The sequence below is a fragment of the Marmota flaviventris genome, chromosome 9 (genome assembly GCF_047511675.1).
Source record: "Marmota flaviventris isolate mMarFla1 chromosome 9, mMarFla1.hap1, whole genome shotgun sequence".
In the NCBI taxonomy this organism is placed as follows: Eukaryota; Metazoa; Chordata; class Mammalia; order Rodentia; family Sciuridae; genus Marmota; species Marmota flaviventris.
The window spans coordinates 19363898-19382015 of NC_092506.1; the positions used below are offsets into that span (position 1 = coordinate 19363898).

General features: G+C 35.6%; 1 protein-coding gene across 2 annotated transcripts in view; it reads left to right on the top strand.

Moving 5' to 3' along the window:
* Positions 1 to 18118, top strand: part of Nup160 (nucleoporin 160) — a 58381-nt gene that overhangs the window by 16721 nt on the left and 23542 nt on the right. The window contains exons 8-19 of one of the 2 annotated variants that reach the window (XM_027936650.2): positions 3431 to 3508; positions 4076 to 4173; positions 5905 to 5989; positions 7687 to 7755; positions 9619 to 9714; positions 9974 to 10144; positions 11527 to 11626; positions 12357 to 12522; positions 13277 to 13404; positions 13487 to 13647; positions 16283 to 16416; positions 17568 to 17638. In XM_027936650.2, coding sequence (XP_027792451.2) covers positions 3431 to 3508; positions 4076 to 4173; positions 5905 to 5989; positions 7687 to 7755; positions 9619 to 9714; positions 9974 to 10144; positions 11527 to 11626; positions 12357 to 12522; positions 13277 to 13404; positions 13487 to 13647; positions 16283 to 16416; positions 17568 to 17638 — 1357 coding nt within the window. The remainder of the gene's footprint in view (positions 1 to 3430; positions 3509 to 4075; positions 4174 to 5904; positions 5990 to 7686; positions 7756 to 9618; positions 9715 to 9973; positions 10145 to 11526; positions 11627 to 12356; positions 12523 to 13276; positions 13405 to 13486; positions 13648 to 16282; positions 16417 to 17567; positions 17639 to 18118) is intronic. The other variant, XM_071616165.1, reaches the window with a different exon arrangement.

Below are 18118 nucleotides of genomic sequence, written 5' to 3' on the forward strand. Positions count from 1 at the left end.
AATGGAGTTAAACTCAGATTTGAATGTAGTATACCAGGAGTATATCAAATAGAGCTGAGCCATTGCCTCTTTTACTTTGAGCAGTATAGTTCTTAAATTAATGAAGCCTAAAATTAGAGTAGGTTTTTTGGCAGCCACATAGCAGAACTAATCTATTCAGATTATAGTAAATTTGCAATTTTGGGAGTGGATACTGGAGGTGAACCCTGAAGCACTTCACTGAGTCACATGTCCAGTCTGTTCTATTTTTTTATTTTAAGACAGCCTCAGAATTAGTGAGGCTTCTCCCTTAGTTGCTGAGGCTGGCTTCAAATTTTCGATCCTCCTGCTTCGGCCTCCCAGTCACTAGGATTTCAGGCATGTGCCACCACGCCTGGCTATAATTTTTTTCTTTCTTCTTCCTTTTCACAAAAGCTGGTAGTCAGTGGTTTGTTTCCTCTCTTATTTGCATAGTTTGTATTTATTTTTTTTTATCTGTTATTTTACATCCATTCCTGTTCATTTCATTTGTTTCTGGTTGTTTTTCTTTGAATCCTGATTCTGATAATAAGAATTAATTTAGTCCCTCCCAGCATTGTGTCTTCTAAGACAGTAATAAACATCTCAGATAGGAGCCCTGCAGCACTATGGTGTGGTTCATGAAACAGTTCTGGGCCACAAATTCTTTGTTACCTTTTTGCAGTGAAATAAATATAGGAAGTGAGAGGAAGTATTTAGAAAATGGATGTTTTTCAGTATTGGGGATTGAACCCAGGGGCACTTTATCTCACTCAGTTATACCCCCAGACCTTTTTATTTTTTGAGACAGGGTCTTGCTATGTTGCTGAAGCTGACCTTGAACTTTTGGGCCCTCCTGCCTCAGGTTCTTGAGTAGCAGGGAGTACAGGGGTACACCACCTCACCCAGCATTTAGAAATTTATGTGGTTAGAAATTTTTCAGACATGCATACTTGAAGTTAGTTATAACTTCAGAAATTAAAAAACAGACTCATTCTTTCCCACAGTTCTTTCAAGTTTGAGAAGCACTGCACTGAGTCAGCATTTTCCATCATTTTGTGTGTGTGTGTGGCTAAAATCTATAAGAAATATTTTGGAGGCTGAAGCAGGAAGACCACAACTTCAAGGCTAGCCTGGGCAACTTAATGAGACCCTGTCTCATTAAGATAAAAGGAGCTGAGAATGTAGCTCAGTTTTAGAGTGCATCTGGGTCCTAGCTCCAAGTACCACCAAAAAAAGAAGAAGAAGAAAGGAAAAAGGGTTTCATTGCTACCTGATATATGTATTCATAACAAGACATAGCAGGAAAAGATTTTCATGAAACATATTTACCATTACTATGACACTACAATTGATGAACTAATGAACTCTAATAATTTGGGGCTTTTTGATTGTTTGGCTTATTTGTGTTTTTATTTTTATTGTTTGGTGCTAGGGATAAAATCCAGGATCTCTTGCATGCTAAAGCATGTTTTCTACCACTGAGCTGTACCTGTATATTTTTCATATTTCATATACTCATTTTTTCTCAAAAAGCAATTTTCTTGTTTATTTTTAATACTTTCTTGTGACCAGTTGCCTATGTTAAAATGAAAGGGTCATCATCACTGTTAGTGCACGGTAAAAAATACGTATCTAAAATTACTCATTGAATATTATTTTTGATTTTGAAATTTTTTTTTTGGCAGCAAAGTTAACTACTAAACATGAATTATTTCATAGTATTTTTTTCTTTGAGGGGGCTAGGGATTAAAACTAGGATTTCATGAATGGCCACACCTCAAGCCGTAGGATTTTTTTATATTTATTTATTTTTTAATTGATTGATTGATACCAGATTGATTGATACCAGAGTTTGAATCCAGTGGTGCTTAACCACTGAGACAAATCCCCAGTTATTTTTTATATTTTATTTAGGGACACTGGTCTTGCTGAGTTGCTTAGGGCCTCGCTGAGTTCTGAGGCTGGTTTTCAATTTGCTATCCTCCTTCCTCAGCCTCTTGAGCTGCTGGGATTATAGACATGCATGATCATGCTCAGTAGGATTTATTTTTAATAAAGATTAACTCACTAGTTTTGCTTTGTGTTATTTGCATATTTAAAATTCTTTCTGGTACTTTGATAAAAATATAAACTTAATAAGCTTCTGGTCATAATAAGATACCATACTTATTTATGATGGCTATTATAGGAAACAGAATAACAAGTGTTGGCAAGGATGCAGAGAAACTGAAATACTGTAAGAGGCTAGTGGTAATTGAAGTGCTGCAGCCATTGTGAAAAACTGTGGTAGTTACTCAAAAAAACAAAAACCCATAAAATTATAAACAGAAGAATTGAAAGCAGGGTCTTAAAAGAGAGAGGTTTTTACAACCATAGACAAAGCACAAATTATTCACAATAACCAAAAGGCAAAGTCAACCAACCCAAATGTCTGTCAGTGGATGAATGGATAAACAAAATCTGGTGTATACCTACTATGGAGTATTACAGCTTTTGAAAGGAAGGATTAAGACAAATACTACATGACTGTGAGATAGCAAAAGTTGTTGTATTCATACAATCAAAAAGTGGTGGTTTCTGAGGGCTGAGGGATGGAGGGGATGGGGAGGTTATTGTTTAATGGGTATAGAGTTTCATTTCTTCAAGGTGAGAAGAGTTCCAGAGATTGGTTGCACAACTGTGTAAATGTATGTGACACTACTAAACTATAATTTAAAAATGGTTAAGATGTGGGCTAAGGACATGGCTCAGTCATTGAACACTTGCCTAGCATATGTGAAATTCCAGGTCTAATCCCCAGCACCACAAAAAACACCCACAAAAAATAGGTTAACCATGGAATAGACAAAGGGGGATGAAGAAAAGGGAGGAGGGATGGGATAGAGAAAGACATATATGAATATTCCACAGTGAATCTCGCCATCATGTACATCCACAAAACACTAATTTATTTTTATTTATTTATTTTATATTTATTTTTTAGTTTTTTTTGGGTGGACACAATATCTTTATTTTATTTTTATGTGGTGCTGAAAATCGAACCCAGTGCCTCACACATGTCAGGCGAGCACGCTACCACTTGAGCCACACCCCCAGCCCCATAAAACACTAATTAAAAAAAAAAAGAAAAGAAAGAAACTTATCAGTAAGTAGCAGAAAGATCAGTAGAGGGAAGGAAAGGGGAAGTGCTGGGGACTGAATTAGAACAGATTATATTGCATGCTTTTATAATTATATCAAAATCTTGTTGTCATGTATAATTAAAAAGAAACAATAAAAAGTAAATTTTAAAAATATTAAGATGATAAATTTTATGTTACATATATTTTAACCACATTTTTTTCAATAAATTGTTTGAACACTGATAACCTTTGCTTTAGAAAAGTAGCATATTGATTTTTTTTTTTTTTTACCAACTTGTATTTTTCAGTTCTGCATTTTCCAGTTGGTGAGCACTGAGAATAACCGCTATAGTCTAGATCACATTTCCTCATTATTCACTTCTCAGGTAGGTTGATTCATCTTTTCCGTATTTTCCAAGTACAACAAAGAAGTATTAACTTAAGCGTAGTTGGGCAAGGTGGTATATACCTGAGTCCCAGCTGCTCGAGAAGCTGAGGCTGTAGGATCACTTGAATCAAGGAGTTCAGGACCAGCTTGGTCAGCATAATTAGACCTCATCTCCCCACCCAAAAAAAGAAAGAAATGCCAGGCTTAGTGCCACACTGGCATACATCTATAATCCCAGTGACTGAGGAGGCTGAGGCAAGTTCAAGACCAACCTCCACAATTTAGCAAGGCCCTAAGCAACTTAGCAAGACCCTGGTACCAAAAAAACAAAACGAAGAGATATTGGCTGACCCTACTGTGTGTCAATGGGATTGTAATCTTAAAATGGAAAATTTTATGATGTATAGAAACAAATTTTGATTAGGGTTTATCAAATTCATGTAGTGGGTACCATGTTTTGTTTTTATGCATTGATCTCTCTTTAACAGTACCAATTTAAGTTATTGTGAACTACTGCCTTTTCTTTCTTATTTCCTATTTCCATTTTCTTCCTGTTTCTTTCTAGGAGACATTGATTGACTTTGCCTTAACCTCCACGGATATCTGGGCCCTGTGGCATGATGTAGAGAACCAAACAATTGTGAAATACATCAACTTTGAACAGTATGAGTCCCTTAACTCTGTCATCCTTCCTCACCACAAGTACTTTCATGCTAGGACAAGAGAGCTGTTTAAGTCTACATTTGAAGGATTCTGACCTTGGTTTGCCTGTTGTTCTTATTTTCTGAAGTACTTTCTTTTGCATTTTGTTTTATTTTGTTACTTTTGGCTTTAGGACAAAATAGGGATACTTTGGGTTGGACTAAGATAAAGAAAATATCATATTTCTTGGAAGAGAGAACACATTCCCAAAATACTTCTCATCTGGAAATTTTCTTTTTTGGAGGGTATGGGAATTTAACCCAGGAGTGCTTAATCTTTGCGCCACATCCCCATCCCTTTCTACTTTTTATTTTGAGACAGAGTCTTTCTAAGTTACCTACGGCCTCACTAAGTTGCTGAGGCTGGCTTTGAACTTGCAGGCCTCTTGCCTCAGCCTCCTGAGCAGCTGGGATTAATAGGTATGCACCACCATGCCCAATTCATCAGGAAGTGTACTTCAAAGCAAGGGCTCACCAGCTAACCTTGCTATGGCCAGTACTTCTTTGTTGTTCTTTGTGCACTCAATTTCCTCATCATGAGATGAGAAATAGATTGGACAAGCAGAGTATTTCCCAAACTTTTTAAAACAAAAAAAACTTTTTCCTCAGAAAAAAAGAATTCTAATATATAATGCAAAACTGGTATTTTATGAATATAAAGTTAATATTAATATAACTTAGTATTAATAATCTCTAATATTAAATATATTTGGCATCTAATATTTTAATGTTTATTGTTTTTTTATTTGACAGTTAATATTTTTAATGTATGTGACATAAGTTTAAAATTTTATAAATTAAATTGTGATTATAAATACATTTTAGAAAATAAGTTTTAAGCAAACACTTATGTAACCCCTGAAACACTTTGGAGGATTCCCTGGAACACAGTTTGAAGACCACTGAACTAATTGAACACTCCAGGTCCCTCAAGACTAATTTTGGAATGGTTGCCCCCAGATTGACCACTCAAAAATATGAGAGTAGTCCTTGTAAATGGCATTCAGAGTAGTAAAAAAACCACAGGCTGTAGAGCCAGAACAGAGTTAGAACCTTGATTGTACAACTTAGTAGCAGTGATAAGGCATCACATCTTGACTCCCAGTTGGAGGCCAGCCTCAGCAACTTAGTGACACCTTGTCTCAAAATAAAAAAGGGGTGGGCAAATAGCTCAATGATAAAAATGCCCTTGGCTTCAATCCTTAGTAGCAAAAAGAACAAGATCATAAGGCATACATGAGAAATATCTAGAACTGCATCTAGCATAATATCTAGCAAAGAACAAATTCTGGCTATTATTTGTAGATTTGTGTTTAGAATTTTAATTTCAGGAAGGTGCCTATTAAAAGTAATTAAGAACACATTTTCAGGGGTTGGGGTTGTGGCTCAGTGGTAGAGCACTCGCCTAGTGTGTGTGAGGCACTGGGTTTGATTCTCAGCACCACATATAAATAAATAAATTAAATAAAGGTCCACGGACAACTAAAAAGTATTTTTAGGAAAAAAAAAATTAAAACCCAGATTCTGCTAAGAATTCCTCCTCCTCCTCTTTGTGGCAAAACATACTTATTGTTAATAGAATTGATCGGGCAGAATGGTTGATTGCAGGGATTCCATTGATGAGGCCTTCCTTGCCCAGATGTTGCCAACAGCATAAATTTATTTTTGTGTAAACTTGGATTTTTGTCTGTAGTAATGTTGCAGGTCAGTGGAATCCAGTTTTTATGCAGCCTTTGCCAGAGGAAGAAATTGTCATCAGAGATGATCAAGACCCCAGGGTAAGTAACACTAAAGTGTAATGTTAGGGAATGATTTATCCTTATTATTTTAAGAAGAACCAATTGTATTAGAGCTCTTTCAGCTGCAGGTGACTTGAACTGACTAAAGCTAAAAAGAGAAAGGATTGACTTGTGCAGCTAAAAGTTGAGAACAACCAGGTTTCCGTGACTTCAAGCCTTGGTCTCCCTTCTTTATTCTGCTTCCCTCCTGGTTGGGTATATTCTCAGTATGCTCCCTCTCCTGAGTGGGCTTGCATTCTGTGAACTTAGCAGCCCCAGGGGAAAGAGCAGCGTCTCAGTTCTACAGACTATATTCTTGGGGTGAAACTCTGGTCTAGCTTAAGTTGTGTGCTACTTCCTGATGTAGTCACTATGATCAGAAGCAGTAAGATGTTCTGGCCTACAATGGGACACAAGTCCAGCCTGGGCTTTGCCATTGCAGGACTGGTGAGGTCAGTTGAGTATGGGCAGGGGAGGAATGGTTCCCCCCAAAAAAGATAAAGAGATTTGTTAATAAATTGAGGGGAAAGGATTCTGCATGGGCACAAATGGTAGGTTTATTACATCTGTCATTTTATGTGCACGTAACCTAGGATTAAGATAATAAGATAATTTTTCTTTTAATTTGGAGTATTTTTAATTGACACCAATTCTACATATTTGTGGAAGACATTGTGATAATGATACGTTTATATAATGTGTAATTAGCATTTCTACCTCCTTAAATATTTACCATTTATTTAGAAATAAGATAAATTCTGATAGAACTGTTCACTAGGAAAATAATAATTTTAGAAGATAAAACAATAAAGAACACAAGAGTCTCCCCATTTTTCAAAGATACCCCCAGGATAAATGAAGGAAAAAGCTTTTTGTTGCTGCCTTAGTGTTAAAATGTCATTAAAGCCTATGGACCTAAGTCTGAAACAATGACTATTGTGTAGAAGTGAAGACACCCACTTTAACTATCTGAAATTGAACATCACTAAATTTTTAATTCCAAAAAGTTATTAATTATTCCTGTTAACTACTAGTATTTGACTTTGTCAGAAAGTCAAAGTCACATGCTGATTTTTGTTATCTTTATTTTTCTCCTTCATTTTGGTCATTTTATCTACCTGAAGCTCAGTAGAAGGAAAGAAACGAATGAAGGTCAATCAGATTCACCTCTTCTGAGTAAATGTGGTTCATGAGACTGAGTCAAAATATCAAGCAACATGAAATTTTTCCATTTATTCTCTCTACTTCATTGTCCCATTTCTGTGAGCTTTTTACAGTTTGTTTTATTTATATATAATGCCTATTATTATAGTTTTTTTTATATGTGAGTCATAAAAAAAAGTACTTTTATAGATGGTGCAGAAATCAACCTAGTTTAATTGTTCTCTTACCAATGCATATCGCCAATAAATTGGATTTGCCTCTTTCATTTAAGATTGGCACTTGACATGCCTTGTTTTCCAATGAAACCCAATGAAGAACTATACAAGGGCACACCATTTTCAGTATAATATGCCATGTTTGACCCAAAAATGTTGTCATTTTCACTTTAGTGCCCTTCAGGGAGAAGGGCCAAATGTCCATTTCGTATACTGGAAATTTAGACTTTGCTGTAAATATTTTGGATTCTACAACATTTTGCAAATTTTATCTTTTTCAGAATGATGTTAATTTTTTTTTTTTTAATGTTCTAACAGGAAATGTATTTGCGGAGTCTATTTACACCAGGACGATTCATAAATGCAGCTTTATGTAAAGCTTTACAGGTTGGCAAGAAAGTGTTTAATGTTTACTTAAAACTTTATGATTTTATTACTACTTATATTGTATAATTAATAATTATTCTTTTTTGCTTTGCATATATTAAAAACTCAACATTTTTTGTAAATACTACTGTAATTTTTTTTAAATGTTCTTTCCATTAAATAAGACTTCTAGCAGAGAGGTGGGAATAGGAAGCGCTTTCCCAAAAACTAGTGAATCATACCAGAGGTCTAAAGAGATATTTGGACCCACACTATTGTAAAAAGGTACCTCCTACACTGCATGTAATCTCTATACTTGAAAGAAATTCAAAGTGGTTTTTAGTTAGTTTCAATTACGCTCTGTTGTTACCCTTTTGTTACTATAGAAAAGGTGTGACTTGGTGCATTTCAAGAAGACTCAAAAAATTTTAACTTCAGCCTCACAAGATTAAAAAGCTGCTTAATGCTTTAAAAAGCATTCTTTAAAGTTACATAGCTTCCTTCAATTGAGGTTTAACTTTATGGATTTAAAAAACAATAATCACTCATAGGATTGAAAGATAACCTTAGAGTGTCCTACTCTGACTTTCTACTTGAAGCATAAATGCCTGAGACTTCTTTGAAAGGCCTCTGATTGTCTTCCTCCCTTGACAAGTTTCTTACTAGTTCTTATGTGAGTTATTATTCCCAAACTGTCTTCTAAAAGTTCTTCCAAGAATTGGATTGAATTTGTTTTCCATCCTTTTAGTGGGTTCTTTATTTTGAAACTTAGAATGAGGGTCGGGGGTTGTGGCTCAGTGGGAGAGCGTTGCCTAGCATGAGTGAGGCACTGGGTTCAATTCTCAGCACCACATATAAATAAATTTAAAAAAAGTTCATCGACAACTAAGAAGGAAACTCAGTAGAATGCGTGCACACACACCTGTAATTCCAGTGACTCAGAAGACTGAAGCAGGAGGATTTCAAATTCAAGGCCAGTCTCAGCCACCTAGAGAGATCCTCAGCAACTTAATGAGATCCTGCCTCAAAATAAAAAATAAAAAGGACTGAGGATGTAGCCGAGTGGTAAAACACCTCTGGGTTCCATCACTAGTACCAAGAAAAAAGAAAAAGAACCTTGACATGTCATCTTTCTTTAGACTAAACACAACATATTAACTTTAGCTCAGGTGATACTATTTCTAGGCCCTTGACTTTTCTTCTAGGTATATTCATTAAGAGTTTTCTTCTATCTCTGATAAAACTTGAGGATGACACAGTTACTTTCTCCTCAGGTGTTTTTTCTTTCATCTCATTAGCACTCCTTCTTCATTAATAAACTTTATGATTTTATTACTACTATATTGTATAATTAATAATTATTCTTTTTTGCTTTGCATATATTAAAAACTCAACCACTTCTCTTGTTATCTCTTAGACAATGAGACATTAAGCCATCTTTAAGTCATTTATCGAATCAGTCCTGTAGAGTCACACTCACTATTCTAGCTCACCTTGTGCCAGTCTTTTTTTTGGCACTGGGGATTGAACCCAGGGATGCTTAACCACTGAGCCACATCCCTATCCCTTTTTATTTTGAGACAGGGGCCTTGCTAAGTTGCTGAGGCTGGCCTCAAACTTGGTGATCCTCCTGACTCAGCTTCCTGTGTTACTGGGATTAAATCTTGCCTAGAAGATTCATGTATTTTTCTAGTTTATTCTAGAAACAATTTCACAATTGCTATAATGTCTTTTCAGAAATTATGTGCCTGGTGTTAAATGTAAAGAATACTCTAGGCATGCCTTTTCTCTATTATATAGTTGTACATTGCTTCAGTATTTTTGTGCTGGAGTATTTTTCATCTATTTTTGACTGTAATACTCTAAAATGTCTATTAATTTTAGATTTTCTGCCGAGGAACTGAGAGGAATTTGGATCTTTCATGGAGTGAACTAAAAAAAGAAGTTACATTAGCTGTCGAAAGTGAGGTGAGATTTCCGGTAAATAAAAAAATTTTTTTTCGTCTTTATATAAGAAGGGCACTGAGGAGTTGTCAGAATTGTTCACTTGACCTTGTTTAGTAGAAAGTATAAATGTCTAAACCTTATAATTAGAGAATTAGATGTATAGTTGTATAGTCTCTGGCATTTGATGTATAAAGAATATTCCTTTGGCTATAGCTAGTAAAATCATATTGGACGATTATGTTGTTTGATCCCAAATGGTACCAAGAGTTTAATTTTGTTTCTACTTTGCCAGCTCCAAGGAAGTGTAACAGAGTATGAATTCTCCCGGGAGGCATTTCGAAATTTACAACAGGAATTCTGGTGCAAATTCTACGCCTGCTGTCTTCAGTACCAAGAAGCTCTCTCCCAGCCTCTTGCCCTACATTTGAATCCTCACACAAATATGGTGTGCCTACTGAAAAAAGTAAGAGAGCTGAAGCATACACAAGAGCTCTTTTTTAGATAGTTTAGTGGGTCTTCAGAATATTTGTTAAGTGTATTTATCTTTTAGGATTTTGTGTTTGTAATTTTTTTTCCTTAAATTATACTTCATTTGTATTTAATAGTCTTCTTCATTATTAACTATACTTTTTGTGTTTTGTTTGCTTTTTCTATTTTATTTATTTACTTTTTAAATGTTTTTCTTATGCTTTGTAGTTATGTATTGAGGTTCATTTTGACATTCATGCTTGTAGGTAATACAGTTTGCTTCATTTCAATCTTCAGTACTTTAACTTTCCCTCCCCCCTTATTTGTTTACATTGAAGTAATTGCAAACTTAAGAGTTATAATAATAACAAAGAATTTCTTCATACCTTTCACCTAGATTAATCATGCTAAGCATGTGTTCTATACTGGGCTACATCTGCTGCCATTTGCTCTTCATTTTATATTTTATATTTTTTTCTTCCTGAGCCACTTGAGAATTGTAGAAATCATGTCTCCTTATCCTTAATACTTTGGTGTGTATCTAAGAACAAGGATATTCTTTTAAATTAACTATGATAAAATTTAAAACTTAGGCAGTTTGATATTAATATAATATTATATAGTTTATATTCAACTTTTGCCAATTGTGCCCATAATTGTTTTTGAGTCAAAGTCCAATCCAAGATCTTACATGTATTTAGTTGTATTTCTTTAGCTTAATCTTAGACCTCTTATCAGTCTTTGTCTTTCATTCCATTTACTTATTTTAAAAAAATTTTTTAGTTGTTGATGGGCCTTTATTTTATTTACATATCGTACTGAGAATCAAACCAAGTGCCTCACACATGCTGACCAAAGTACCCTCCCATTGAACTACAGCCCCAGCCCTCTGACTTTTTTTTTTTTTTTTTTTTAGTTGTAGATGGACACGATACCTTTGTTTTATTTATTTTTATATATGGTGCTGGGAATCAAACCCAGTACCTCATACATGTTAGGCAAGTGCTTCACCACGGAGCCACAATCCCAGCTCCTCCACTGACATTTTTTTGAAGGCAATACCTTTTGTTGTTTTATAGTGTCCTTCAACTTGAATTTGTCTGGTGTTTTCTCACAAGAGTCACACTTCATATCTCAATTTTTGTTCCTGTTGCAATGCTGGGAATCAAATTCAGTGCCTCATGCATGCTAGGCAAGCACTTTACCACTGAATTATACCCAAGCTCCTTTCAATGTTTTAAATTGACAGATAAAATTATACATATGTACCATGTACAACATGATTTGTTGCTCCACATGATACATTATAGACTATCACTTATTTTATTCATTCAAAATTCACTGAAACAAATATAACTGAAAGATTTGTGTTTCCAGGGGTACCTGTCTTTTCTTGTGCCCTCCTCCTTAGTGGATCATCTATATCTCCTGTCTGATGAGAACCTTGTGACAGAGGATGAGACAACCATTTCTGATGGTAATAATAATTATTATGTCTATATTTGATTCCTTCATACGTGAACCCTATCCTTTATTTCACTGCATGCAAAATTCGATTGCCATTGTGACTTGTCTTGGTCAGTTTACCTCGTAGTAGGTTTTAAACTGAAGAGGATGGACAGGCTGGAGCTCAGTGGCAGAGCACTTGTCTAGCATGTGTGAGATACTGGGTTTGATTCTTAGCACCACATAAAAATAAACAAAGGCATTCTGTCCATCTACAATTACAAAAAAAAATTTTTAATTAAAAAACTTTTAAGAATTTTTTAAAAAGTAGAAGGGGTCAAGGCATCTTGACCTCAGATACCTTGGCATTTAGACCTCAGATACCTTGGCATCTAATGCTAATACTGATTTTTAAATTTTTTGTAGTTGTAGATGGACAGAATGCCTTTATTTTGTCTATTTTTATGTGGTGTTAAGGGTCGAACCCAGTGCCTCACACATACTAGGCAGGTGCTTTGCCACCGAGCTATAGCTCGAGCCCACTAATACTGATTTTAACATATTATTGATAGTTCTTATATTTTTTAAGATGTTGATGGACCTTTATTTTATTCATTTATTTATATGCAGTGCTGGGAATCAAACCCAGTGCCTCACACATGCTAGGCAAGCACTCTACCACTGAGCCACAACCCCAGTCTTTGATAATTCTTTGGCTTGAGGCAGGAATGTTATTTTTATTAACTTCCTCTTCTTCATAGATGTGGATGTCGCTCGGGATGTCGTATGTCTTATAAAATGCCTCCGGTTGATTGGAGAGTCTGTAACTATGGATATGTCAGTTATGATGGAAATGAGTTGTTACAACCTACAGTCTCCAGAAAAGGCTGCAGAACAGATTTTGGAAGATTTGATCACTAATGACGTGTAAGGAGAATTTAGGCTAAAGTGTATTTCCTAATGGAAATTCAGCAATTTTTAGTGCCAACATGAGGTTTTAGATGTTCAAGTATCTACAAAGTAATGGCTTGAAGTTAGTGATTATACTTAATTCCAAACAGGTATTATCCCCTTTGCAGTGCTGGGGTTTGACTGAAGACCTTGAACATGCTCTAAGCAAGTGCTCTACCACTGACTTACATTACATCAGCAGCCCCTGTTTTCAGGGGGGTTTTGTTTGTTTGTTTGTTTCTTTTGTTTTTTTGGTACTGGGAATTGAACTCAGGGGCACTTAATCGCTGAACCACATCCTGAGCTCTATTTTGTGTTTTATAGAGGCAAGGTCTCACTGAGTTCCTTAGCACCTCACTGTTGCTAAGCCTGGTTTTGAACTCATGATCTTCCTGCCCTAGCCTCCCAAGCCACTGGGATTACAAGCATGCGCCACTGCACTCGTCCTAGGAACAGACTCATTAAATATGATGCACCTGTTAAGTGAGCTACATATTCATGAAAAAGAAAGTATTTTCCTTATGTTCATTTTATCTGTGTTTTGCAGAAAGGTGAAGAAAAATTAATATGTGAAGTGGAAGTATCTTGTAAGCCAAAATGATGATCTCCACTCCTTTATTATGGGGCTGGTTTTCCTGTTTCATAGAGCATTTAGCTTACAATACATACATACAGAGTGTAGGTCTATGTCTTCTCAGTATTAATCGGAATTTTCTAATTGTCCTTGTAGAGAAAATGTGATGGAAGATATCTGTAGTAAACTGCAAGAGATTAGGAACCCTGTCCATGCCATTGGACTTCTTATACGGGAAATGGATTATGAAACAGAAGTGGAAATGGAAAAAGGATTCAATTCAGGTAAATGACAAAACAACAAATGTGTCTCTTGATTTCGAGAAAAGAGTGATAACATTTAACTCCATTTTTCTTCTTATTATAGCTCAGCCTTTGAATGTTCGAATGAATCTTTCCCAGCTCTATGGTAGTAGCTCAGCGGGGTGTATTGTGTGCAGAGGCGTGTATAGAATTGCTAGTACTCGCTTCCTGATCTGCCGAGACCTCTTGATCTTACAGCAACTACTGATGAGGCTAGGAGATGCAGTAAGTACTGTTTGAGGGAACACCTACAAAATCTAAAACCTGACAGAGATCTGGAGGCATACAGCAGGCTGTTGAGCTTAAAAAGTAGAGACTTGTCTTTCTTCACTGCTTTATCTCCCATGGTTGACCTCACTAGGTGCTCTGTAAATATTTGTGGAGTTAAGTATAAATGAATGTCATAATCTAAGGTTACAGAATAGGAATATATGTGAAGCAGATTGCTTTGTTATTAACCTTTGAATATATAGTAATACAAAATTTTCTCAGATTGGTGGTCCCAAAAACTGGTATTATAAGTATTACCCTGGATGTGATAGCAGAATACCCTTTAGTGTGGAGGAAAGAAGAAAAGAAGAACAATTTTTCTCTTTCTTTGGGCCAGGGCTTACCCTAAGCACAATTTTGAGGTTGTAAAGTTTGCCTCTGTGGTCCTCCCAACTCCATTCTGTGCTTTCTTTTCCATCTTAATTCTTCTCAGACTACTAGATTTCAGTGCTATCACAAATCCTGATTGCTCCACCTACTGGATGTTCTAAACTAAAAATTACTTTTCTGCCCATAGTAAAGTATATGTGTCCCCACTGCCCACCCCAGTGCTGAGGAGCCAACCCAGAACCTCACACCCCATTTGTTTCTGAGTCAGTAATCTCATTTGAGCCTGGCAATCTGATTAAAATTATCCATGTTAATGAATAAAGAGCCAAAAAGCCAATAGGTCTCCCCGAAGTAATATACTTTAAAATCAGAATTTATTAACTCAAATACATTGCTATTATTAAAATTTCAGGCAAAAATAAGAACAAACTTTTAGCCGGCACAGTGGCTCAGGAGGTTGAGGCAGGAAGATCTCAAGTTCAAAGCCAGCCTCAGCAAAAAGCAAGGCACTAAGCAATTCAGTGAGACCCTGTCTCTAAATAAAATACAAATAAGGGCTGGGGATGTGGCTCAGTGGTTGAGTGCCCCTGAGTTCAATCCCAGTACCCTCACTCAAAAAAAAAAAAAAAAAAAAAAACAGAAACTTTTAAGAACACCAAGGAAAAAAAGGATCCTGTCCTGAGAGTATGTCACTTGGGTTAACCCTTATTAAGTTCTTTGTGATCTGTGTAAATACTTGCATTTCTTCACAGTGTTTTTTTTTTTGTGTGTGTATTTCTGGGTTTCTAATCTCTTGCAGTTTACTACAAATAATAATAATAACCTTCAGCCGTTCCTCTCCTCAGTATATATCCAAAAGATTTAAAATCAGCATACTACATTGACACAGCCTCATCAATGTTTATAGCAACACAATTCACAATAGCCAGGCTGTGGAGCCCGTCAACAGATGAATGGATAAATAAAATGTAGTGTATATTTACACAATGGAATATTACTCAGCCATAAAGAAATATGACATTATGGCATTTGCCAGTAAATGGTTGGAACTAGAAACTATCATGCCAAGTGAAATAAGCCAATCCCAAAAAGTTAAAGATGGAATGTTATCTCTGGTATGCAGAAGCTAATTCAAAATAAGCAGGAGGTGGGAAGAATTAAAAAAATAAAAGAATGATCAGTAGAGTAGTGGGAGGAAAAATAGGATAAGGGAAAGACAGAATGAATCTAAACCTACTTTCTTATGTACATATATGAATATACCACAGTGAATCTAACCATCATGTACATCAACAAGACACTAGTTAAAGAAAATATTAATAGCAGATCAATGGAGTGGAGGGAAGGGAACCATTGGGAGGGAAGAGGGGAGGGAAAGTACTGGAGACTTAAATAGAACAAATTATGTCCCATGTTTGTATGATTATGTCAAAATGAATCCTAATGTGTAGCTAAAAACCAATAATTAAACAATTTGAAACAAGAAAGAAATAATAGCCTTTTCCTATAAAATATATATAAGCAAAAATAATAAAAATTCATCTGTATCCTCTACCCAGTAATAACCACTATTGACATTTTGATTTTTTATACTCTTTTTTTCTATGCAAATAGTTTTTTGGTTTTATTTGTGCAATTAGGATATGTCCCTTAATATTTTTTGTAACCTAGTTGTTTTCATTTTTCCATTTTTGTAAATCTCGTCGGTCTTCCCACATTATTTTGTATTTATACTTAGTGCAATTTTAATGTACTCAACCATTTCTCTATATGACTACTGCCAGGTTTTCCCCAATATGTATAACTTTCTGTACATCTTTGGTTTTATCTCTAGAGTGAATTCTAAGAACTAGAATTGTTTGGTCAGAGTCTATGCACACTTTTAGGTTTTAGAAGTTTTGCCACATCTGCCTGTACTAATCAGACCCATTTTTACCTAACACCAGCAACATACAAGGAGATTTAGATTTCCCTGTTCCCTGTAATTCTGAGCCCACAGATTTAATCAAAGTTTCTTTTCATCATCAGCCCCCATAATTTGGAAAAGCTTATTATTATTATTATTATTATTATTATTATTATTATCATCATTTTGGGTCTGTTTATATCTGGGAAGGCGTTTTTCCATTGCTATCCCAGAATGTAATAGGTAAAATATTGTGCCCTTTGTAGCTATGTATGCTATTTTATTTTACTCCACCTGAAACTTGAGAGTTACCATTACTAATTGTGTGGTGACCATCTCATCCATTATGCATAGGTGATTTTGGGAGCTGGCCAGCTCTTTCAAGCTCAGCAAGACCTGCTTCATCGGACGGCTCCCCTGCTGTTATCCTATTACCTCATTAAGTGGGGAAGTCAGTGCTTGGCAACTGATGTTCCAGTGGACACACTGTGAGTTTCCTTTTCCTAATTATTTTAAAATAAAATTGTGAGTTTAATTATTTTTTCTGTTTTTCTTTAATTTTGTTTGGTTTATTTTCTTGTTTTCCTTGGTAGTGCTGGGGATCAAACCCAAAGCCTAGTGTTTGCTAGGCAAATACTCTACAACCAAGCCACATTCCCAAGCCAAACAAACACTTGCAAATTTTTTTTTTTAAACATGTTGTCAAATAATTTGCCTTGAAGATAATTTTCACTTTTTATTTTGCTGTACTGGAGATTGAACCCCTGAACTACATCTCCAGCCTTTTACTTTTTATTTTGAGACAGGCTGTCACTAAGTTGTTTAGGCTGGCCTCGGACTGGCAATTATCCTGCCTTGTCTCCCAAATATTCTTTTTTTCTTTTTTTTAATATATAGATATTTTTAGTTGTAGGTGGACATTGTACTTTTATTTTTATATGGTGCTGAGGATCAAACCCAGTGCCTCACACATGCTAGGCGAGCACTCTACCACTGAGCCTCAGCCCCAGCCCCCCAAATATTCTTTGTTAGCTGGGATTATAGGCATGCACTACCTTGCCCAACTCAGAAAATTTTTAGATGCTCCATTTTCTAAAGGTTGAAAGCAATTTAAAAGATGAAAATAAAAAATGCACATCTTTATTACATATGTGTTTTATAATAATGCATGTGTAACATACAGATAAATCATGTTGAAGGCAAAGGAATGAGATGAAGCTAAAAGGAAAGTTAGATCATACATGGAAACATTATGCTGAACGTTTTTATAACCAAAGGAAGAAAAAAAAAAATCTAATAATACAAGATTCACTTTTCCTTTGGTCCTCCCACCACTCAACACTCTGTGGTACAGGCATTGAACCCAGGGCCTTGGGTGTGCCAAGCAAGCATTCTACCACAGAGCTACATCCCCGGCCAAAGATTCGGTTTTTTGGTAAGATGAACCATCCTGCTTGCTGTGGCTCATCGTTGAATAATATAATGGACAATAATCTAAATCCTTTGGTTTTTCGCTTTTTCTTTGTGCTTTCAAAGAAGCTTTTATATACAATTTACAGTGTCCCTTTTAGGAAAACTTGTGGACATAATGTTTAGCATGGGAGAATTACTAAGCTGTCCTTTTTTTCTTTTCTCACAGGGAGTCTAATCTCCAACACTTGTCAGTACTGGAACTAACTGACTCTGGTACTTTAATGACAAACAAGTTTGGTAAGAACTGTGTATACATTTGATTTGGGTTTGGAGGTTTATTGCATATTTATTAATGTGTTCTTTGCCATCTTTGCTATGGAAATGTTGGTCATGCTTTTTGCTTTCACTAGAGGGCATGAGAAGCTGTGGCCTAAGACCTGGTTGTAGCAGAGTCTATGAAGCTCTGATCCCATAGATATACATGGTAAAAATAAGAATAAATTTTAGTAAGGTAATTTAAGATCACCTGTCCAGAGACTCTCTCACTTGCATTAGCCCTTAATTTAATCGTTTATAAATTTACTAAGTTAATGGTAGCTTTTATAATCTAGTCTTAGTTAACAAATTAAAAGGAGTCCTCTCTCATCCTTGAAAACCATTACTCTAGAGAATTTATTTTGTACTGTTTTGGAATAAAACTTGAAATCTTAGGACTGATTGTGTTTATTATATGTAAGTCCTAGGGAAGGCACTTTCAGGTGGTGAGATCTATGAAAA